Source organism: Tachypleus tridentatus, chromosome 7 (assembly GCF_004210375.1).
Source record: "Tachypleus tridentatus isolate NWPU-2018 chromosome 7, ASM421037v1, whole genome shotgun sequence".
NCBI lineage: Eukaryota > Metazoa > Arthropoda > Merostomata > Xiphosura > Limulidae > Tachypleus > Tachypleus tridentatus.
In genome coordinates, this window is record NC_134831.1 from 11032310 (window position 1) to 11056565 (window position 24256).

General features: G+C 33.1%; 2 protein-coding genes across 10 annotated transcripts in view; both read left to right on the forward strand.

The window, feature by feature from the left end:
• The window catches only part of LOC143255099 (ADP-ribosylation factor-binding protein GGA1-like), a 47300-nt gene extending 37497 nt beyond the window's left edge, over nt 1-9803 (forward strand). For all 5 annotated transcript variants that reach the window (XM_076510240.1, XM_076510243.1, XM_076510242.1 and 2 more), the window contains 2 exons: nt 1731-1841; nt 7632-9803. In XM_076510240.1, the coding sequence (XP_076366355.1) occupies nt 1731-1841; nt 7632-7727 (207 nt within the window). In that variant the 3' untranslated portion in view covers nt 7728-9803. The remainder of the gene's footprint in view (nt 1-1730; nt 1842-7631) is intronic.
• The window catches only part of LOC143255102 (membrane protein BRI3-like), a 48676-nt gene that overhangs the window by 15325 nt on the left and 9095 nt on the right, over nt 1-24256 (forward strand). The window contains exons 1-2 of one of the 5 annotated variants that reach the window (XM_076510250.1): nt 20584-20607; nt 24125-24213. In XM_076510250.1, the coding sequence (XP_076366365.1) occupies nt 24153-24213 (61 nt within the window). In that variant the 5' untranslated portion in view covers nt 20584-20607; nt 24125-24152. The other 4 variants (XM_076510248.1, XM_076510249.1, XM_076510252.1 and 1 more) reach the window with 4 other exon arrangements.

Genomic DNA, 24256 nt, shown 5'->3' on the forward strand with positions numbered 1-24256 from the left:
CAGTTAGTGGTGTTGAGAAAGAACATAATCCAGTTAGATACAATTAAACCCAAACTTGTATCAAGTTTACTGGCTGGTAGTCCTGGTTCCTTTAGTATGCTCAAAATGTCTGTAAGCAGCATCAGTCTGCATATATTACAAACAAGATAGATAAATGATAAAGATTTCAGAGAATAGAAACAATAATTTTTACTAATATATTTAATTTAGTTTGTGAAACAATTTTTACTTCAAATCCTTTTATTTAATCAACATACTTGTTAACATATCTATTCAGTCTCATTATTACTTAAACTATTAAATCTTACACTTACAGGTAAAGTTATGAAGTCTATGTTAGCCTAAGTCATAGAAAAGACATACACTTTTACATAATCAGAAATTGTAATAATTTGTCTTTTAGCCACAGAGGTTTCTAAGTTTGTAATTTTAGATACATAAGTGATGGGCAACTTCAAGAACAACCAAAAGTAATGTTGTGCTTTGTTTATGTATACAACAGCTACAATGAATACAGCAAATTCCAAGAACTACATCTGTGTACATAAAAACCATATGCAACATTTATGTACATAACACTTTCCACACATATGCTACATCTGTGTACCTAACACTCACCATATGCTGCATCTGTCTACATAACACTCACCATATGCTGCATCTGTCTACATAACACTCAACACATGCTGCATCTGTCTACATAACACTCAACACATGCTGCATCTGTCTACATAACACTCAACACATGCTGCATCTGTCTACATAACACTCAACACATGCTGCATCTGTCTACATAACACTCAACACATGCTGCGTCTGTCTACATAACACTCGGCACATGCTGCGTCTGTCTGCATAACACTCAACACATGCTGCGTCTGTCTGCATAACACTCAACACATGCTGCGTCTGTCTGCATAACACTCAACACATGCTGCGTCTGTCTGCATAACACTCAACACATGCTGCGTCTGTCTGCATAACACTCAACACATGCTGCATCTGTCTACATAACACTCAACACATGCTGCATCTGTCTACATAACACTCAACACATGCTGCATCTGTCTACATAACACTCAACACATGCTGCATCTGTCTACATAACACTCAACACATGCTGCATCTGTCTACATAACACTCACCATATGCTGCATCTGTGCACATAACACTCACCATACATCTTGTACTTAACAAGTGTTGAACATTTGTCAGTTACTGTTTTGTCTTATGATTATGTAGTTTATTTTCGCATACTTAATGTTTTTAAGTTAGTCCCCCAAATATGTATGCTTTATTATCATACAACTCATTACTTCTGTCCACAACACAAAAACAAAAATTTTGTTTTTTAGTAAATCTATTATATTAGTATCTCCACATCTATATATGGTATTCTCAGGAACTATAACAATGAATGAAATGTAGTTTTCTTTAGATGTTTAGTACATTTTTCCTTTAACATCAATTTAATATTATTCTAGTTAACACTAAGTGTTCTAATAAATAGTTAATGTTTTATGTAAAAATGAATAATAATTTTTACTTTCAAATGCACAAATTTCTGTGTTAATTAGAGATACTGTCTGAAAAAGGGCATCATTATTTGAACATATTAAATAATTCAAAACTGTTGGTGAAAGTTTCTTCTGTAATAATTTCACCTCTTAATTAACTCATGGAAGTACGACTAGTTCCTGTTCAGAAAGTGAAGATTTCATTTGTTCTAGGTAATGAAAGTCAAGCTACAGCCACCATCTGCTACAGATCTACCATCGTACAACCCCATACTTCCTCCAGCAGCTATAACACAAGTCATGTTGCTGGCAAACCCTAACAAAGTAAGCTACTCTCACTACATATGACATGAACACTTAACCCATGTGGTTATTTCTATTCTCTACACTCCATACATAAAAGATAACTATTAAAACAATAGGGTTGTTTCTGTTCTCTACACTCTTTACATGTAAGATAACTACTGAAACCATAGGGTTGTTTCTGTTCTCTACACTCTTTACATGAAAGATAACTACTGAAACCATAGGGTTGTTTCTGTTCTCTACACTCTTTACATGTAAGATAACTACTGAAATCATAGGGCTGTTTCTGTTCTCTACACTCTTTACATGTAAGATAACTACTGAAACCATAGGGTTGTTTCTGTTCTCTACACTCTTTACATGTAAGATAACTACTGAAACCATAGGGTTGTTTCTGTTCTCTACACTCTTTACATATAAGATAACTACTGAAACCATAGGGCTGTTTCTGTTCTCTACACTCTTTACATGTAAGATAACTACTGAAACCATAGGGCTGTTTCTGTTCTCTACACTCTTTACATGTAAGATAACTACTGAAACCATAGGGTTGTTTCTGTTCTCTACACTCTTTACATGTAAGATAACTACTGAAACCATAGGGTTGTTTCTATTTTCTACTTTCCTTACATATAACTACTGAAACCATAGGGTTATTTCTGTTCTCTACACTCTTTACATGTAAGATAACTACTCAAACCATAGGGTTGATTCTGTTCTCTACACTCTTTACATGTAAGATAACTACTGAAATCATAGGGCTGTTTCTGTTCTCTACACTCTTTACATGTAAGATAACTACTGAAACCACAGGGTTATTTCTGTTCTCTTCACTCTTTACATGTAAGATAACTACTGAAACCATAGGGTTGTTTCTGTTCTCTACACTCTTTACATGTAAGATAACTACTGAAACCATAGGGTTGTTTCTGTTCTTTACACTCTTTACATGTAAGATAACTACTGAAACCACAGGGTTATTTCTGTTCTCTTCACTCTTTACATGTAAGATAACTACTGAAACCATAGGGTTGTTTCTGTTCTTTACACTCTTTACATGTAAGATAACTACTGAAACCACAGGGTTATTTCTGTTCTCTTCACTCTTTACATGTAAGATAACTACTGAAACCATAGGGTTGTTTCTGTTCTCTACACTCTTTACATGTAAGATAACTACTGAAACCATAGGGTTGTTTCTGTTCTTTACACTCTTTACATGTAAGATAACTACTGAAACCATAGGGTTGTTTCTGTTCTCTACACTCGTTACATATAAGATAACTACTGAAACCATAGGGCTGTTTCTGTTCTCTACACTCTTTACATGTAAGATAACTACTGAAACCATAGGGTTGTTTCTGTTCTCTACACTCTTTACATGTAAGATAACTACTGAAATCATAGGGCTGTTTCTGTTCTCTACACTCTTTACATGTAAGATAACTACTGAAACCATAGGGTTGTTTCTGTTCTCTACACTCTTTACATGTAAGATAACTACTGAAACCATAGGGTTGTTTCTGTTCTCTACACTCTTTACATATAAGATAACTACTGAAACCATAGGGCTGTTTCTGTTCTCTACACTCTTTACATGTAAGATAACTACTGAAATCATAGGGTTGTTTCTGTTCTCTACACTCTTTACATGTAAGATAACTACTGAAACCATAGGGTTGTTTCTGTTCTCTACACTCGTTACATATAAGATAACTACTGAAACCATAGGGCTGTTTCTGTTCTCTACACTCTTTACATGTAAGATAACTACTGAAACCATAGGGTTGTTTCTATTTTCTACTTTCCTTACATATAACTACTGAAACCATAGGGTTGTTTCTGTTCTCTACACTCTTTACATGTAAGATAACTACTCAAACCATAGGGTTGATTCTGTTCTCTGCACTCTTTACATGTAAGATAACTACTGAAATCATAGGGCTGTTTCTGTTCTCTACACTCTTTACATGTAAGATAACTACTGAAACCATAGGGTTATTTCTGTTCTCTACACTCTTTACATGTAAGATAACTACTGAAACCATAGGGTTGTTTCTGTTCTCTACACTCTTTACATGTAAGATAACTACTGAAACCATAGGGTTGTTTCTGTTCTTTACACTCTTTACATGTAAGATAACTACTGAAACCATAGGGTTGTTTCTGTTCTCTACACTCTTTACATGTAAGATAACTACTGAAACCATAGGGTTGTTTCTGTTCTCTACACTCTTTACATGAAAGATAACTACTGAAACCATAGGGTTGTTTCTGTTCTCTACACTCCTTACATGTAAGATAACTACTGAAACCATAGGGTTGTTTCTGTTCTCTACACTCTTTACATGTAAGATAACTACTGAAACCATAGGGCTGTTTCTGTTCTCTACACTCTCTACATGTAAGATAACTACTGAAACCATAGGGTTGTTTCTGTTCTCTACACTCTTTACATGAAAGATAACTACTAAAACCATAGGGTTGTTTCTGTTCTCTACACTCCTTACATGTAAGATAACTACTGAAACCATAGGGTTGTTTCTGTTCTCTACACTCTTTACATGAAAGATAACTACTGAAACCATAGGGTTATTTCTGTTCTCTACACTCTTTACATGTAAGATAACTACTGAAACCATAGGGTTGTTTCTGTTCTCTACACTCTTTACATGTAAGATAACTACTGAAACCATAGGGTTGTTTCTGTTCTGTACACTCTTTACATGAAAGATAACTACTGAAACCATAGGGTTGTTTCTGTTCTCTTTTCCTCTTTACATGAAAGATAACTACTGAAACCATATGGTTGTTTCTGTTCTCTGCACTCCTTACATGTAAGATAACTACTGAAACCATAGGGTTGTTTCTGTTCTCTACACTCGTTACATGTAAGATAACTACTGAAACCATAGGGTTGTTTCTGTTCTCTACACTCTTTACATGTAAGATAACTACTGAAACCATAGGGTTGTTTCTGTTCTCTACACTCTTTACATGTAAGATAACTACTGAAACCATAGGGTTGATTCTGTTCTCTACACTCTTTACATGTAAGATAACTACTGAAACCATAGGGTTGTTTCTGTTCTCTACACTCTTTACATGTAAGATAACTACTGAAACCATAGGGTTGATTCTGTTCTCTACACTCTTTACATGTAAGATAACTACTGAAATCATAGGGTTGTTTCTGTTCTCTACACTCTTTACATGAAAGATAACTACTGAAACCATAGGGTTATTTCTGTTCTCTACACTCTTTACATGTAAGATAACTACTGAAACCATAGGGTTGTTTCTGTTCTCTACACTCTTTACATGTAAGATAACTACTGAAACCATAGGGTTGTTTCTGTTCTCTACACTCTTTACATGAAAGATAACTACTGAAACCATAGGGTTATTTCTGTTCTCTACACTCTTTACATGTAAGATAACTACTGAAACCATCGAGTTGTTTCTGTTCTCTACACTCTTTACATGTAAGATAACTACTGAAACCATAGGGTTGTTTCTGTTCTGTACACTCTTTACATGAAAGATAACTACTGAAACCATAGGGTTGTTTCTGTTCTCTATACTCTTTACATGAAAGATAACTACTGAAACCATATGGTTGTTTCTGTTCTCTACACTCCTTACATGTAAGATAACTACTGAAACCATAGGGTTGTTTCTGTTCTCTACACTCGTTACATGTAAGATAACTACTGAAACCATAGGGTTGTTTCTGTTCTCTACACTCGTTACATGTAAGATAACTACTGAAACCATAGGGTTGTTTCTGTTCTCTACACTCTTTACATGTAAGATAACTACTGAAACCATAGGGTTGTTTCTGTTCTCTACACTCTTTACATGTAAGATAACTACTGAAACCATAGGGTTGTTTCTGTTCTCTACACTCTTTACATGTAAGATAACTACTGAAACCATAGGGTTGATTCTGTTCTCTACACTCTTTACATGTAAGATAACTACTGAAATCATAGGGCTGTTTCTGTTCTCTACACTCTTTACATGTAAGATAACTACTGAAACCATATGGCTGTTTCTGTTCTCTACACTCTTTACATGTAAGATACCTACTGAAACCATAGGGTTGTTTCTGTTCTCTACACTCTTTACATGAAAGATAACTACTGAAACCATAGGGTTGTTTCTGTTCTCTACACTCTTTACATGTAAGATAACTACTGAAACCATAGGGTTGTTTCTGTTCTCTACACTCTTTACATGTAAGATAACTACTGAAACCATAGGGTTGTTTCTGTTCTGTACACTCTTTACATGAAAGATAACTACTGAAACCATAGGGTTGTTTCTGTTCTCTACACTCTTTACATGTATGATAACTACTGAAACCATAGGGTTGTTTCTGTTCTCTACACTCTTTACATGAATGATAACTACTGAAACCATATGGTTGTTTCTGTTCTCTACACTCGTTACATGTAAGATAACTTCTGAAACCATAGAGTTGTTTCTGTTCTCTACACTCGTTACATGTAAGATAACTACTGAAACCATAGGGTTGTTTCTATTTTCTACTTTCCTTACATATAACTACTGAAACCATAGGGTTGTTTCTGTTCTTTATACTCTTTACATGAAAGATAACTACTGAAACCATAGGGTTGTTTCTGTTCTCTACACTCTTTACATAAAAGGTAACGACTGAAACTCTAGGGTTGTTTCTGTTCTCTACACTCTTTACATAAAAGGTAACGACTGAAACCATAGTTTGTTTCTATTTTGCTTCTAGTTCAAACTTTATTCCCCTAGGAAACACATTGAAGAACTGAACTGAATTTTGATGGTGTTTGTTACAGAAAAACTGTGATAATTATGACACATTGTCTGTATATTAATATTTTGTATTCTTTTGTACATTATGTAATTAAAAATATTTTGTGTGTAGCAGTAATAGTGTTATAAAAAATAAAGTTAACAGTCATTGTAAGTAAAAAGAAGACCCAGATAAGTACTTGATTTCTTGTTTTTCACAAGCATTCATTATTTATTATTATTAAAATAACTAAAAGATAAAAATTAGGAACTTTTTAGATTAGATAAAATAAAGAATAATAATAGAAACATTGCAAAACATATGCTTGTGAGTAGTTCGTGCATTATGTAATTCAATGGGGTAATGTGAGTGCATGTTTACCAAATTGTTTGCATTGCACGTGGTGGGAATATTATTTAGACATTGGTTGAAAGACAGTAAAACTTAGCTATAAACAGATGTGTAGAGTTGTAAGTTTATGAGTTGAAAGGTACTTGATTAGACAAATGTAGTTTCATGTTACAATTTGAAGTCTTTCAATAATGAAAAAGGTTAATTTAGATTATTTGGAATTTTATTTTTTGGTGGTTACAAGATAGGTTAAATTAACCAACCTCACATAGAGCTAAAATAGAAAAAATAACATGAAATGTAAAGTACTGAAAAGAAATATTTGAAATGTATATAGGAGATTTTAGAGATTATACAGAAGAAAATTCAGGTTTAACAGATGAAGAAAATTACCTTAAACCTCAATGTTAAAATCTCTTTCATTCAAATTAGGCAATAGTTTGCTTCCATATATTTATGGAGAATGTTTTAGTAAAAATTCAGATTTTTCACTACAACTGATTCTTAATAATTACTGAAATTTAATGATGATACACAAAACAGAAGTTACAACATGGAAACTTCAAAGGTTATGAACTTGGCCAAGGCCATAGTGAGAATGTTAATATTTTTGTATGTTCAATCCTGAAATGATCTTATCAAACCATACTTTACCTGTTTTCCAGGAAAAAGCTCATCTGAAGTACAAGATAACATACATCATCGAAGGTCAGACTCATACCGACATTGGAGAAGTGTATAATCTACTTGAACGTAGATGATTTTCACAAAGTTTAAATCAAGAAATATATAAACAATAGAAAAGGAATATACGAAATTAATTTGCACTGGAGTGGTAGAAGTCCATCTTTCAGTTTACTTTTCTGATATTATTCAAAATTAATAACTTGTAAAGAATTTCTTCTTGTTCTTTTCTGGTAATCAGTACATATTCACCCAAGGATGTGATCTAGTGATTGTTAACTGTGTTATAAGATTATTTTTTATTAAGGCATTATAATTCAAATATACCAGCTTTAGGTATTAGCTGCATGTCATATCTGACTAGTAGAACTTGTGTTTATCTAACCCTGAATCTGGCTGCTGTTTTTAAAGAAAATAAGGAAATAGAGTAATGGATTAATTATTACATTCAAACTCTCTTATTAAACTGCATTTCATAAGGTGTTAAATTATACATCAGAGTTTATAGCCAGAATAAGAGGTATTACTTGCACACAGAACTCCTGTTCCAAATTCCCAGTTGGTGTCTTGAGAAATCTGTGATTGATATATTACTGAAATGCTGAAAATTCTTCATGTCTATGGGCCTGAGCCCTAAATCTTCTAAGTACCTAGTGATGCCTCTGGCTGAAATAATTTAAAGTTTTGATTTCGTGACAACTTATGAAATCTCATTACGTTTGTCATTTTAAACTCAACATTTTAGTGTATTATCGAACTTAGTGATATAACACACTAGGTCTTTTCATGACTAAATGATTGATTCTCATGTTACACTTGTCAGCTATAACCTTAAAACAAAGTGTGTAAAAAAATTAAAAACTTCACATTTCCAGTTCTTAAATGCTACAGGTCTTTGTTCCTGTCAAAACTGTTTTTCCTCCCTTCACTGCAGCCTCTTTTAGATACTTGATGACCCCTTATTTCTAAAATTTTAAGAGATGCCAGTGGATATCGTCATGACTTATTCATCGGTGTTATGATCATTAGAGAGCGTTATTGTGCATGTTTAAATCGTAAACTACAGACTAGATTATACAGTTCACTGTCACCTTTCCTGTGTTCAGAAGATGTATTAAAACTGAAACTGTTAGCTGAATAATTTTTCTTTAGATTATTACAAGTATATGTCTATCTTGGTAACAAATGATCAGTGTGATGTGATTTAAAATTTGATAATCTTATCAACAGAAGTTTCATGCTACCAAGTCAAATGTGAACTGTGTTAAACAATTAGCTATTTTGTTATACTTCTCAAGAGACTCAATGGTAGATTTCCTCTTTTAGTTATCTACAATAAGCTGTATTATAAACTGTTACTCATTAAATCAGAGTCCAGACCCAACAATCTCAGCTGCCTGTACTTACGTTTAATCCATATTTTCTGTTAAACCATTGTCAGCAGTAATATGCAACTCACTATCTTCTATTTATTGAAATATGAGAGCTTATGTCTGCAATGCAAGAGTAACCTTAATACAGTCGTTAATGTAGTGATACCTGTGTTATAACAGTCTGTTAAGCCTACATGCATTGGTGGTAGTCAAAGTGTGCATGTCATGACCTTTTACCATGTGTCAGTCAACATGGTATTATGTATTTAATGTCAGAAATATCAAATTTCATTTTACCCTACACTATCGATTTATCAACAGTCCATGATAGAGGAGAGGAAATACTAACAGAATATTGAACAAAACTATATTTCTGAGGTTCTAGATATTATGCTAAGTGTACAAACATAACCTGGTATTTGACTTGTCTGAGTCGGACTCATCAATTACGTAGTTTGAGTACAAACACTTTTGTAATACACCAAATTTTTTGTGTACGATGAACTTGTACATTTTGTGTAGATATACATATTAATCAATTAATTTGTCAAATGTGGTATTGTAACTTTTGTGTTTACTGGAAATTCTAAGTGTGGAATTTTTAAAAGAGATAATATTTTGTGTTTTTTTAGAGACCATTATATATAAATAAGTTGATATGCACAATTCTATTTACAATATTTAAAACTAACAAGGTGTGTATTCATAACAAGAGCTTAAACTATATATATATATATATTCAAACCATGTGGTAATAATTAAAACTTTAAACGATCTCAGTAGTGTGTGTGTGTGTTTATTATCTAGTAATGAAATATCAATGATAAGACAAACAATAATAGCATAAGAAATGGAGTACAGGAAACATCAGTGTGTGTTTTTTTAAATGGAATACAGGAAACATCAGTGTGTTTTTTTTAAATGGAATACAGGAAACATCAGTTTTTTTAAATGAAATACAGGAAACGTGTGTTTTTTAAATGGAATACAGGAAACAGTGTTTATTTAAAAATGGAATAAGGAAACATCAGTGTTTTTTTAAATGGAATATAGGAAACATCAGTATGTTTTTTTTAAATGGAATACAGGAAACATCAGTATGTTTTTTAAATGGAATACAGGAAACATCAGTATGTTTTTTAAATGGAATACAGGAAACATCAGTATGTTTTTTAAATGGAATACAGAAAACATCAGTATGTTTTTTTTAAATGGAATACAAGAAACATCAGTGTGTTTTTTAAATGGAATACAGGAAACATCAGTGTTGTTTTTAAAAAATGGAATGCAGGAAATATCTTTTTTTTTTTTTAGAAATGGAATACAGGAGACAGTGTTGTTATTAAAAAATGGTAAAAAAGGAAATATCAGTGGGTTTTTTTAGAAATTGAATACAGGAGACACCAGTGTATTTTTTAAAAAAATGGAATACAGGAAACATTAGTAAATATCTAAAATCCCAAGAGTAACCCATCAAACTATTTTCACTCTTAACAAGTGTTCACTGTCAGTACTAGTGTGTCTGATATGTAAAGTTCGGATGGGTTTTTTATATAACGTGGTGAACATGAAGTGAAAAATTATTGTTATAATGTTTAAATTAACACTGTTAAGATGAGTAGTTAATATTGTAAGTCTCAAGCTAATAACTCATGTTAAAACTGTTGGTGTTAAAATGTTAAAATTATGATATGGAAGTAGACTAAATATTTGAATAATGTTTGTGTTACATAAAACATAGAAACATCTGTTACTTGTGTACATAAAAATCATGAACTACTGAATTGTAGATTTTTGTTCCTTTCAAAGCTTGGAATGTCTATTAAACTTATCTAAACATTATTTTTATGTGGAGTATTGTATAAAATTGAGTACAATATTTTTCATATGTAGTTTTTTTGTTTGAAAAAGATATATGTTTGTATAGTGTATGTAAAGAGATGATTATCATTCTTTTTTGCAAGTCGTCATGAACTTTTCTAGCTGACCCAAAAAATAGAGACACTGCTGTGAATGTATATGATTTGTTTTAGTCAGGGTGGTTAAACGAAGTACTCCTATTTTGCATGACCTTCCAAAAATTAACAAACAGATTGGTGTATCCTGATTAAAAACTTCTACAGCTAAAAGCAAAAACTGTCAGTGGTTCATACATAACCAAGTATTTAACTTACCCATGATCAACTGTTTGCCTTTAAAAAGAAGGAAATGGAAGTCACTTATTTTGAGTGATTGTTCCATGAATGTCACAAAACCTAAAAATGTCACTGGAGTTCATTTATAAAACAGATTAAAAAATTGGTTTTGTTTGTGGGTGTTACAGACATAAAGAAAATTAACCCACAGAGGTGAACTGTCAAAACTGATTTGATTTGGTGTGAAAATCAGTTGATTTCTCTGTGATGATGCATGTTCATTGAACATTACTCATTTTTAATTTTTAAATCAACAACCTTTGTTTTAAGGGAAAAAAAAATTTAAACCAGTAACCTGAATTATATATCACATTTATTATTCCACGGAGAAAGACAGTTGATACATACAGTTTATAAGAAAGTGAATTGAACTGGAAGGAAGGTTTTAATTTTGGAGCACTGTTCAGTCTTACGTTTCGGTTTCCACATTGGATAGAGGTTTCCTATTGGTCGCAGGAATAATTCATGGTGTAGTTGAAGGTGTCTGTCATTAGTATAATTTCCAAGTTATTGTGTTTTGTTTTTGTGATATGTCATACTGTGTTCTGGCACTTATAACTCTACTTTAAGTAACTATGATATCAACAAGAACAACTGAACATTTTGTACAGAAGACAACTGTACAGGTACTGTGGTCCAAGCTGGAGTGAGAAGTAATAGTGGTAAAACAAAAGTCATCAGTTCTTTAACAACTTGAAGATTTGCCTTTCAGATCCTAAGAACAAGAAATAATTCACCAATTCTACCTTTATAGGAAAATAATTGATCCTTTCCAAGGAATTGTATTAAAAAATCATTGTTTAGTATTCATGGAAGGATTTTGAAAAAGTTGTTCCATTAATGAAAGATAAAGAGGAAAATCTAGTCTGTATCAACATCATTGGATATGTAATTGAGTTAAAGTTCAATAAACGAGGTGCATGTTTTTTTCACTTGTTTGTAAAGCAACAATACAAAATAATCTCAAAAGTTTTAAAGTAAAATACTTCTAGTCAACACATAAAAACAACTTAGATTGGTCTGGTGGTTAGGTACTTGACTTGTGAACTATAATCTTTTATATTCCTGGGAAATGCATTCCATCAAATGAAAAAAAAATCTCAAGTTAATGTTATGTAAAGATGTATTCATAATAGTGTCTGTTAATAAATAACAAACTCATATGTACTTTAAAAATAACACAGGCCTATAAATTTAAATTCCATAAAAGTTGTTTAGGTTTAATAACAGATTTTCCATAATTCAGCTACACAGATGTTGAAAATAATATTCATTTTTGTCTATCATCCAAGGATTTTTTACACATTGGGAAGAAAAATTATAACTTTGATCATATTGTAATTTCGTTTATCACAATGAACCTTTTTTATTGTTATGTTTCGGTTCCAGAATGACTGACAAGGCTCGCGTGGTGACAGTCTCAAGAAACCTATAGCCTTTAAATCTTTAAGCATAACAAGAGGTGATCTGATTTCAATGAAGATGATTCACTTATGTAAAAGTACATGTGATATTTGTGAAAACTCTGTATATTATGGAGAAAAAATGGATACAATTTTCAGATTCATTGTACATGAATTACTGTAGATTATGTAAAAATGTCAAGACAGCATAACCATCATAGGCCTGCAAAAATCACATGTATTAAGTCAAGATTTGCAGTATTGAATTTCATATATTGTTACATAAACAAGAAAACATTTCCAGGTAAATCTGAAGGCATGATTTATTCTTTTAAGGATCAGTCTTGGTGTATGGAAAGCAAGAACTGATGGTGTGATAGATCCTGTTGAGTCTGAGACCATATAATGAGGTTCTCTATGGGACTCCCAGGCTGACCAGCAAGAGTAGACCAGACCACACTGTGGTCACAACCAGCTGAGAGGAACTGTTAGTACTGATGTCCACCAGTCAGAACTAACCTACATCTGCAACAGTGAAAGCATCTCCACTTAGAACTGGTCAAGACCAACTGAGATGGACTGAAAGTACTGATGTCTGCTAGTCAGAACTAACCTACATTTGCAGTAGTGAAAGCATCTCAACTTAGAACTGGTCAAGACCAACTGAGAAGGACTGTAAATACTGATGTCCACCAGTAAGAACTAACCTAAATCTGCAACAGTGTGAAAGCATCTCAATTTAGAACTGGTAAAGACCAACTAAGAGGGACTGGGAGTACTGATGTCCACCAGTTAGAACTGACCTACATCTACAACAGTTGCAGCATTTCAACTAGGAACTGGGCAAGACCAACTGAAAGGAACTGGTCAGCCCTATAGGTTCCTATGGGTGATATAAAGCAGATTTTCTCGTGTGTTCAAGGAAGTGGTAAAAAGAGTGGTGTTTCGTGTAGATAACTTCCACAAACAGTGAGAATCATGGTTCTGTTGTTCTGGGAATAACAGTTAGCCAAGCTTAGGGTTACTATCATTAACTACTTGATAGTTTCTCATTCTATTGGACTACAAGTTTGCCAAGGAAAGATTTGTGATAAGTCTGTATTAGCCTGTAGCATAGGTAAAATGGATCTCTTTGCCCAGGGAAGGACTAGGCCACAATCTGGAATGTTACTGGCCAAAACAAGCAGTGCTATAAGTGATGCTGGTTAAGTGGTTGATGAAGAATGAAACTTCACAGTTGTGACGATTGGCTAAGATGTTGAAAAATGAACCCCTGATCACTTGTTTGAGAAACCAATAACTGAAAATGTGTTCTAGCCCTTGCTCTCTACACTAGCAGGTGGTTTTTGTCCAAACAAAATGCATTGGTGGAATTTTATGATCACCAGTCAATCACCCCAGGTTTAGAACAGATGGTTACTTTCACAGTCATATTCAGTAGAAGTAATGACCCTTAATTGTCAAGCTATTGAATTGTATTTCTGTTTAGAATGTTTTTACAGATATCTTACTCTTAGCATAGCTGTCACAGTTCTCTCTCGGAGGCACTGTAGAGAACCTTTCACTTAACTGTGTGCAACTTTTCAAAGTATGTTGAAGGGGTTGTTTTTTTTATCAATGCATGATGTAATAGGTATTATTTCATTAAGATCACTGATATTCACTATTCTGTGATACTAACACAAATGGATTGATTCTTGTAAACAGAAGGTATAGTATTGTTGCTATGGCTAATTGTATTTAGCCAAGTTAATCTGAATGAATATTGATATACAATGTAGAAAAAAAGCAAAAGTTAATCTGGTAATTAAAGTTTTGGCTGAATGGTCTAGTTCAGCTAAACTGTGCCAACAATTATTTACTTTGGTAGAACACTGATTTTCACCACTGACGGTGTATACATTACTTAACTATCAGTTTTGCTGTGTAGTTTACAGAGGTTGTTACTGTAGCAAACTACAACTCTTGGTGGTCTTTGAGAAGCTGATCATTTATTTGGCATTCTGAAAAAGTTGGAAACATGCAAATATACATGAATGAAGGTTTACACAAATGTCTTCATGCATATTGTCCAACAGCTACTAAGAGGTAACCATTGAATGAGAAAGCAAGAAGTTGATCAATGTTGAGACTTGGTTGTGTAAAGTTAACTGCATACATTTGTCTGAAAGGCCTTATTCAAAGAAACATCAAACCTGTTTTCATTAATGCTGGGATGTGGCTGTTTTTGTTTTGACATTGAAGTTGGTTGGTTTGTTAAAAAGTGCAAAGCGACACAATGGGCTGGCTATCTGAACTCCATCCACCATAGGTATCAGAATTCTGAAATTAAACACTCAGCACATAGTGAATTTTGTGGAAAAGATGAAAGAAACAAATATGATCATATCACATTTGCAGGAAAACATGTTTGACGTATTGTTTAGAGTGTTAACTCGTTGAATCTCAGTTTCGTTAAACTGAAATGTAAGTGGGTGAAATGAAGCCATTCATGGAAAGTTAAACATGTTAACAGTATGATCACTTGATGTAATCAGAAGGTCGTGGGTTTGAATCTCCATCATACCAAGCATGCTCACTCTTTCAGCCATGAGGGCATTATTATAATGTTAAGATTAATCCCATTATTCATTGGTAAAAGAGTTGGCAATGGGTGGTGATGACTAGCTGCTTTCCCTTTAGTCTTACACTGCTAAATTAGGGACAGCTAGCACAGATAGCCCTCGTGTAGCTTTGTGTGAAATTGAAAACAAACAAATCAGTTTAGTACCTTATATATAAACTGTTTTTATTTACAAGATTTAAAAAAACTTGATGTAATCAATGTTTCATTTTTCATGACAGTATGATCACTTGATGTACTCAATGTTTAATTTTTCACAACAGTATCATTACCAGATGTACTCGGTGTTTAATTTTTCACAATAGTATCATCACCAGATGTACTCAGTGTTTAATTTTTCACAACAATATCATCACCAGATGTACTCAATGTTTAATTTTTCACAACAGTATCATTACCAGATGTACTCGGTGTTTAATTTTTCACAACAGTATATTCACCAGATGTACTCAGTGTTTAATTGTTCACAACAGTATCATCACCAGATGTACTCAGTGTTTAATTTTTCCAACAGTATCATCACCAGATGTACTCAGTGTTTAATTGTTCACAATAGTATCATCACCAGATGTACTCAGTGTTTAATTTTTCCAACAGTATCATCACCAGATGTACTCAGTGTTTAATTTTTCACAACAATATCATCACCAGATGTACTCAATGTTTAATTTTTCACAACAGTATCATCACCAGATGTACTCAGTGTTTAATTTTTCACAACAGTATCATCACCAGATGTACTCGGTGTTTAGTTTTTCACAATATCATCACCAGATGTACTAAATGTTTAATTTTTCACAACAGTATCATTACCAGATGTACTCGGTGTTTAATTTTTCACAACAGTATCATCACCAGATGTACTCAGTGTTTAGTTTTTCACAATATCATCACCAGATGTACTAAATGTTTAATTTTTCACAACAGTATCATTACCAGATGTACTCGGTGTTTAATTTTTCATAACAGTATCATCTCTAGATGTACTCGGTGTTTAATTTTTCACAACAGTATCATCACCAGATGTACTCAGTGTTTAATTTTTCACAACAGTATCATCACCAGATGTACTCAGTGTTTAATTTTTCACAACAGTATATTCACCAGATGTACTCAGTGTTTAATTTTTCATAACAGTATCATCTCTAGATGTACTCGGTGTTTAATTTTTCACAACAGTATCATCACCAGATGTACTCAGTGTTTAGTTTTTCACAACAAAATCATCACCAGATGTACTCAATGTTTAATTTTTCACAACAGTATCATTACCAGATGTACTCGGTGTTTAATTTTTCATAACAGTATCATCACTAGATGTACTCAGTGTTTAATTTTTCATAACAGTATCATCACCAGATGTACTCAGTGTTTAATTTTTAATAACAGTATCATCTCTAGATGTACTCGGTGTTTAATATTTCACAACAGTATCATCACCAGATATACTCAGTGTTTAATTTTTCATAACAGTATCATCACTAGATGTACTTAGTGTTTAATTTTTCACAACAGTATCATTACCAGATGTACTCAGTGTTTAATTTTTCATAACAGTATCATCACTAGATGTACTCGGTGTTTAATTTCTTGGTTCTGATGAAGTGCTTTCAAAGTGTCCAGTGTTTTAATATTAACTTGACAACTTACAAAAGAAGATCAACATACGTAAGTGAAAACAGTACAGATGACACTGGAGGAAACATGTTCGTGATGAGCTGTGGTTATTATTCTCTATGCTGAATGAAATAAAAAGAAAGACAAGATGGTAGAATTATACAGAGAGAGAGAGACAGCCTTACAGTCGGTAGAAAATTAGGTTAGCGCCTGTGTTGGCATCTGGTCACTAGAGTCAGTTGTGTGACATACCTATATTTACGTTCTCACTCCCACTTCTTTCCTATCGGACCCAAGGTCCTGTTTATATAATAGTAAGATTTAGCTCATACAGGAAATTTTACAGTAGACGGTTATTGTAGAAATCAGAGGAAATGGAACAAATTATGACAAGTCTGAGAACAAAGAAACTAGTTTCGAAAATTTTACAGTAGACGGTTATTGAACCCCTTGAGAAAAATATTCAGGAAGAATAACCTTGGAATCATACACAGATACCTGAACACCATTAAAATAACATTAAACATTAAAATAAGTTAAAACAGGAAAACACTTGAACATTTTTACTATGCTATGCCAAACTTGTGAGAGTTTATGTAGGTGAAATCGAAGGAATCGTTAACACTGGAGTTTATGAACATAAAAATATGTAAATTCAAACAATGTCATATCTCTTTACATAAGAGATCCTAGCCATCAAGTTGATTGGAAAGAAACGATAATTTTACACACAACAGATAACTACATAAAGAGAAGAATCGTGGAAAGGTGATTAATCAAAATTCTGCCTAATTTCAATATCTCCCAAGGTCACTTTAAATTGAACTTCCTGACCTAGAAGTCCTTAAAGAAATGTTAAGATCATGGGTCGCTTAGGCGTTTATTAACCAATTATTGTTTTTTACCTGCTAGAAGGGGACACACAAACGTGTCGAAATTAGTTTCTTTATTATAAGACTTCTGACAGGTTGCTGTTCTGCAGAGTATTGTTATATTTTATCATTATTATGGTTATTGTAAGGATGGATCGCACAACTTTAACCCACACTTTCGATTAGGTTTTTACAACCTAATAGAGTTTGTTTCGCACTACATTTATCATTCTTACTTTCGTTTCCAAATTAAAATCAAATCCTTCCTTCTAGCTATTTTATCTTCGATTGGACAGTTGTTGAACATTTGATAAAGAAACAACAAATTATAAAACTGTACACTTCTACATAGCATACATTCCCGATATTGGCGAGAAAATAACCAACATTTTGAAAAACTTACAACAAAATATAGCATTCCAATAAACTCTAAATTTTTTCCAAAACCAGGTACAAAACTACAATCCATACTATGTGAAAACTACACTGAGAAACACAACACCAACATTATTTGTAAAATACAATGCAACAACTGTTATTGTTGTTGTGATGAATTAAGCACAAAGTTACACAATGGGCTATCTGTGCCTTGCCCACCACGGGTATCGAAACCCGGTTTTTAGCGTTGTAAGTCCGCAGACATACCGCTGAGGGCAATGCAACAACTGCCACAACTTCTGTATCGGAGAAACAAGCAGAAAAACAAAAACCAGATTGAGAGAACACAAGAAAATACCTTCGCACGTTTTTGAACACTGCAAATCAAATAAGCACAACATAGTTAGAGAAAATGCCAACATACTAAGCAGGGAAACAATACAAACAAACGAAAATAAAAAAAAACCCAACTTACACAAGAACTGAAACCAAAATATTGAACCAATACAGAGGAATGTGTGTTTTATTATAGCAAAGCTACATCGGGCTATCTGCTGAACCCACCGAGGGGAATCGAACCCCCGATTTTATCGTTGTAAATTCGTAGACATACCGCTGTACTAGCGGGAGGCCCAATACAAAGGAACACCTTTAGTTTGGTTTGAATTTCGCGCAAAGCTACACGAGGGCTATCTGCACTAGCCGTCTCTAATTTAGCAGTGTAAGGATAGAGGGAAGGCAGCTAGTCATCACCACCCACTGCCAACTCTGGGGCTACTCTTTTTTACCAGCGAATAGCGGGATTGACCGTCACATTATAACGCCCCCACGGCTATAAGGGCAAGCATATTTGGTGTGAGGGGAATTCGAACCCACAACCCTCGGATTACGAGTCGAGTGCCTTAACCACCTGCCCATGCTGGGCCAAATGAACACGTTTATTTCTATATTAATACCTAAAATATAACTGCAACGCCCCCTACAGTTTCGTATCTGTTTACACTCTCTTCCTAAGACATGCGTCTAAGAGAGTCAGTTGCAAACTTATTTTGTTATCCTGAAGATGATCTAAGATAGTCGAAACGTTGTTCTGTATTTTATTTTAATTAAAGTTTTAATACCACTGAAGCCGTTTTACGAATACATGAATGTATTTTATAAACGTTACAACTCAAACTCTAAGATCTGCAGTACGTTGTGGAAGGTAAAAGATAAACACAGATTCAAAAGCTGAATAGGAACCTGATATGTTAAAAGGAAATCTTTTACTCTATAACAGGACAGGTAACTATAGTTTCAACAATTCCAAGCTTGGGACCTGATGTTCTACAAGGAATGTTTTATTCCATTAACAGAAAAGTAACTACAATATCAGCAACTCCACGATAGAACCATGACAGACATCAAGAAATGTTTCAGCTGACATCCATACCATTAGTGATGACTATTTTGCCAGGAGACGATAGATTCATTACAATACAACCAGACTGAAGTATTTATTCTAATGAGGTAGTTGGAAGAAAGAAAAACTTCCCCTCAGTATTGTAATAGAATGTGCTCTTAAAACTGTGTAGAGTTAAACCTTGCTGTGCCCGAGGCACATAACACTGGTGCTTTCAAACTCTTGTTCTAGAAGTAAAAACTTGTTTTTTGTTAAACGTTTTCTTAATTTTAAGACCTCTCGTATTTACTACACATGTTCATTATTAGACTTTTTCCTTTCCTTTGAATACTGCCTGCAATTAAAAACGCTAAAGCTACCGAAATAATAATTATTATAAAGCATGTTAAATCTGGTCTTTTTTCATCTTCAATAAAATCTAACATAAATGTAGAACAAAATGTGTTTCTTTGTTTATCTTTCTTTTGAATACTGTCTGTAATTAAAAACGCTAAAGTTACCAAAATTATTAATATTATTATAAAACATGTTAGATTTGGTCTTTTTTTCCATCTTCAATAAAATATTACATAAATGTAGAAGAAATGTGTTTTTTGTTTAATTTGAATTTCGTACAAAACGATTTGAGCTGTCCTTAATTTAATATGAGAGACTAGAGGGAAGCTAACTAGTGAGTATCACCTACCGCCAACTTTTCAGTTGCTCTTTACTAATGAATAGTAGGATTGAGTATCACATTACAATACCCCCACAGTTGAAAGGGCGACATGTTGGAGAACGGTCTTTGAACCTGTGATTCACAGACTGCTAGTCAAGGGCCCTAACCACCAGGCCATGCCAGTCACAAAAGAAAATAATACAAGCATAACACCATTATTAAAATTTGGAATTAAATTTCTTTTGTCGGAATATTAAAATTGATAACAGTTGTTTTATGCTATTTTTTTATTTTCCCTTTCTACTTTTTACATAAAAAATACTTGTACACCAGGGAAAAATAGCAGAAACGTTGGAACAAGTGTGTATCAGCTGGGGGAGATTACTTTGAATGGAATATCATACAATACTTAAGTACATTATTCTTCGGAATGAATGTGAGGTCTTAGAACTTTTTTTTTTTTTTATCACAGCTCGTATATATATATGTAATTTTTTATTTTAACTAGGGTTTTGCTTTTTCACTAGATGGAAACACTTGTACATCATATGATATTTTCTTGTGTAACTAGTGATACACTCGATTAAGAGCAATATAGTTTCGAAACTAAGAACATTGGTGTGTGTTTCATTTTTACCTTTTTGTTTTCTCTTTTTATGAAAGTTTAGTTTAAATCGCATAATAATTACAAGTACCATTTATGTCTTTTATACTTGAAAATTCTTTTTGAACAGTTAAAACTGAACGTTATTAAAGTCTTAACTTTTAGATTTATTCAGTTGACAGGTTTTTTGTAATGGAAGTTGAAACGTTAAGCTAATATTTATTAGTAGTAAGGTTTAACTTAAGTTGATAGTTATTAGTATTATTTAAACTTTAAGTTGTATTTCACAAGTAGGTCTAACGTTACTTAACACTAAAATATTTCGTTTGTTAGTATTAATGACTTACTCTAGATATTTTTTTTATTTTACAGTTGCACCTTTAAATTGAATTTATTGCCTGAGTTGTTTAAAACGATGAAAGTTGTAGATTTTAATTTTTACGTTAGTAAAGCTTAATTTAACAGTAACATTTGGATTTGTATCAATTATACAACTTGGAACTAAAACTGTAAAAAATAAAATGACTGTACCATCACCAGACGTTAGGTATGTTAGATCCTTAACCAGGCAGTAGTTGTAAATTATTTTGGAAGTTGAAGTTGATTTCTGTTAGTATTGATAATAATAAGGTGATTTGAACTGTAAGATTTAGGTGTAGTAATGATATCTAACCAGTAAATTATTTCTTACAGAATTAGTAAACAGTGAATTGAACTTGCATTGATCACTAAAGCATTTGTTGAAATTTGACTAAAAACTAACTTGTTTTTGGGCCAAGCATGGCCAAGTGGTTAAGGCACTCAACTTGTAATCTGAGGGGCACAAGTTTGAATCCCTGTCGCACAAACGTACTCACCCTTTCACCCTTGGGGGCATTATTATGTGACAGTCAATCCCACTATTCATTGGTGGTGGGTGGTGATGACTAGCTGCCTTCCCTCTAGTCTAACACTACTAAATTAGGGATGGCTAGCACAGATAGCCCTCGTGTAGGTTTGCACGATATTCAAAACAAACAAAACTAAAAAAACTTGTTATTAGTTTTTGTTTCTTTGATTGAGGTGGGACACATGGCAAATTGAAGACTTGTTATGGTGTATTAAATCAGCCCTGCTTGAATAGATTCTTTTAATTCACCTGATAAACAAACTGCATGAATGAAGTTATGGATCATTTTATGTCAAATCATTCAGATTTTGGAAAATTTTTCAGATGAGCCCCCTCAGAATGCCTTGAAAAAATTCACGTGCTCATCTACCCATATAATGAAAAATTACCAAAGATTAGATCAATATCTCTAATAGTTTCTGATTTACAGCCCTGTAAAATTTAGTTGTTTTTTTTTAGTTTTGGAGAATTCATTTTGGGCAACTTTGGCTGCTTAAAGCTGCAAGAGTAATGGTGGTAGAAGGCTGAAATTTGCTACACTGACTGAATTAATCTTATATACGATTTGTTGGTAGAGTGGAGAATAAAGCTATGATGTGACCTAATACCTGCCACAGTTTCGCATTTTTCATAGTGCTCAAATGTTACACAATTCTGCAGGACTGATTCCTGATTGACAAGAAAGAACTGAATGCCCTGAATGTGGTCCTTTGCCCAATGGTACATATCAGAGACACTTAAAATTTGATAATTTATTATTTTACACAACCTTGAATTTTTGAAGATCATGTTTAGAGATGTAAGAAAATATGGTAAAGGCTGATTAGAATATTTCAATGGGATTCATCAATTATATCATAATTGTATGGATATATTTGCACACAGTAACACACCTGAATTGAAGTTGTTTTTTTTCAAGTAAACAACGTATGGTCAGAGGATACATTAAAAAATTATAACTCAAAGGGTAAGAATATATGGTAAAAATCTGAAAAGGCTGAATAACTGGTGACATGGTCAAACTGTGGCCTGAAGTAGGGCTATGTTTAGCTACATCATAAGTTGCATTCAGCTAAATTTTTTACAGGAGATCTAACAGACCTTTAGTTACAACAACTGCTGATTTATCAACTGTTATGTTATAGGAAATTAGAGAAAAAAAATCAGCTTTGTATCTTATTAAGTCTTAGAGCTATGGCTTATTACATAAACCAATGTTTTTACAATTTTGGGTTTTCAGGTGATTTTACTGCCTCACTATGCAAATCCTAAGAGATAAACTTGGTTTGAGACCATTTTTGAATTCTGTGAGATTAATTCAGTCAGTGTAACAAATATCAGCCTTCTACCACCATAACTCTTGCAGCTTTAAGCAGCCAAAGTTGCCTGAAAATGAATTTGCCAAAAATAAAAAAAAAAATTAGTTAAATTTTACAGTTTAAACTGTAAAAAAATTTGAACATTTTTTGATATAATCCAAGAAAACTTCAAATAATCCAAGCTATGTCTGCTACCTTGTTACAGCTGTCTGTATGGATACAAGTTCTCACTAGTCATGTTACAGCTGTCTGAACATCTAAAAGTTCTCACTCTGTTAATCTGTTAAGCCAATCTTAATACAGCAGTGGCTGTAGGTTTAAATAGTGTTTAAACCTACAGTTTAAAAGTAAACTTGGTTAATAACCAACCACTGTTCTAATAGTTATCTGAAACCTACAGTTTAAAAGTAAACTTGGTTAATGACCAACCACTGTTATAATAAGTGACATTTTTACCTCTTCTTAATCAGTTTATTTCTCTGTGGGAAAAATTTGAACATTTTTTGATATAATCCAAGAAAACTTCAAATAATCAGAAGTTCACTAGCTATGTCTGCTACCTTGTAACAGCTGTCTGTATGGATACAAGTTCTCACTAGTCATGTTACAGCTGTCTGAACATCTAAAAGTTCTCACTCTGTTAATCTGTTAAGCCAATCTTAATATGAAATGTTTTGAACATTCTGTCATCATAAATATGCAAAACTAGTCCACTGTGTGTTACAATCAACATTAATTATTGAGATCAAATAAACTACAGTTGACGTAGTAGAATAACAATGTTTTGTAGAATAGTGGAACATTTGTTTTCAAACAGTTTTGTAGAGCAATGGAACATTTGTTTTCAGTTTTGTAGAGCAGTGGAACATTTTGTTTCAAGAAGTGTTTTGTAGAGCAGTGGAACATTTTGTTTCAAGAAGTGGAACATTGTTTTTTGAGCAGTGTTTTATAGAGCAGTGGAACATTATGAAATGAATAATTGTGTGTTAAATGAGAAAGATCTGGATGAAAATCTAAAGTTTTAACGTATACTTGGAAGTGTTTAATATCATTGTGGTGTAGTGAGTTTATGAAAGAATTAATTATATTTTGTTTGTGTATAAAGGAACTTGCATTATTTATATCTGTTATGTATTTATAGTTTTCTAGTTTAAAGGTTGAAAACATCAATGGCTGATATGGAGAAACCTCCCCCGTACTCTGCATCCCAGACCAATCCTGGAAACATGGGTGAGTGAAGTGAATTGTTTTATTGGCTGTTGACCATAACTTA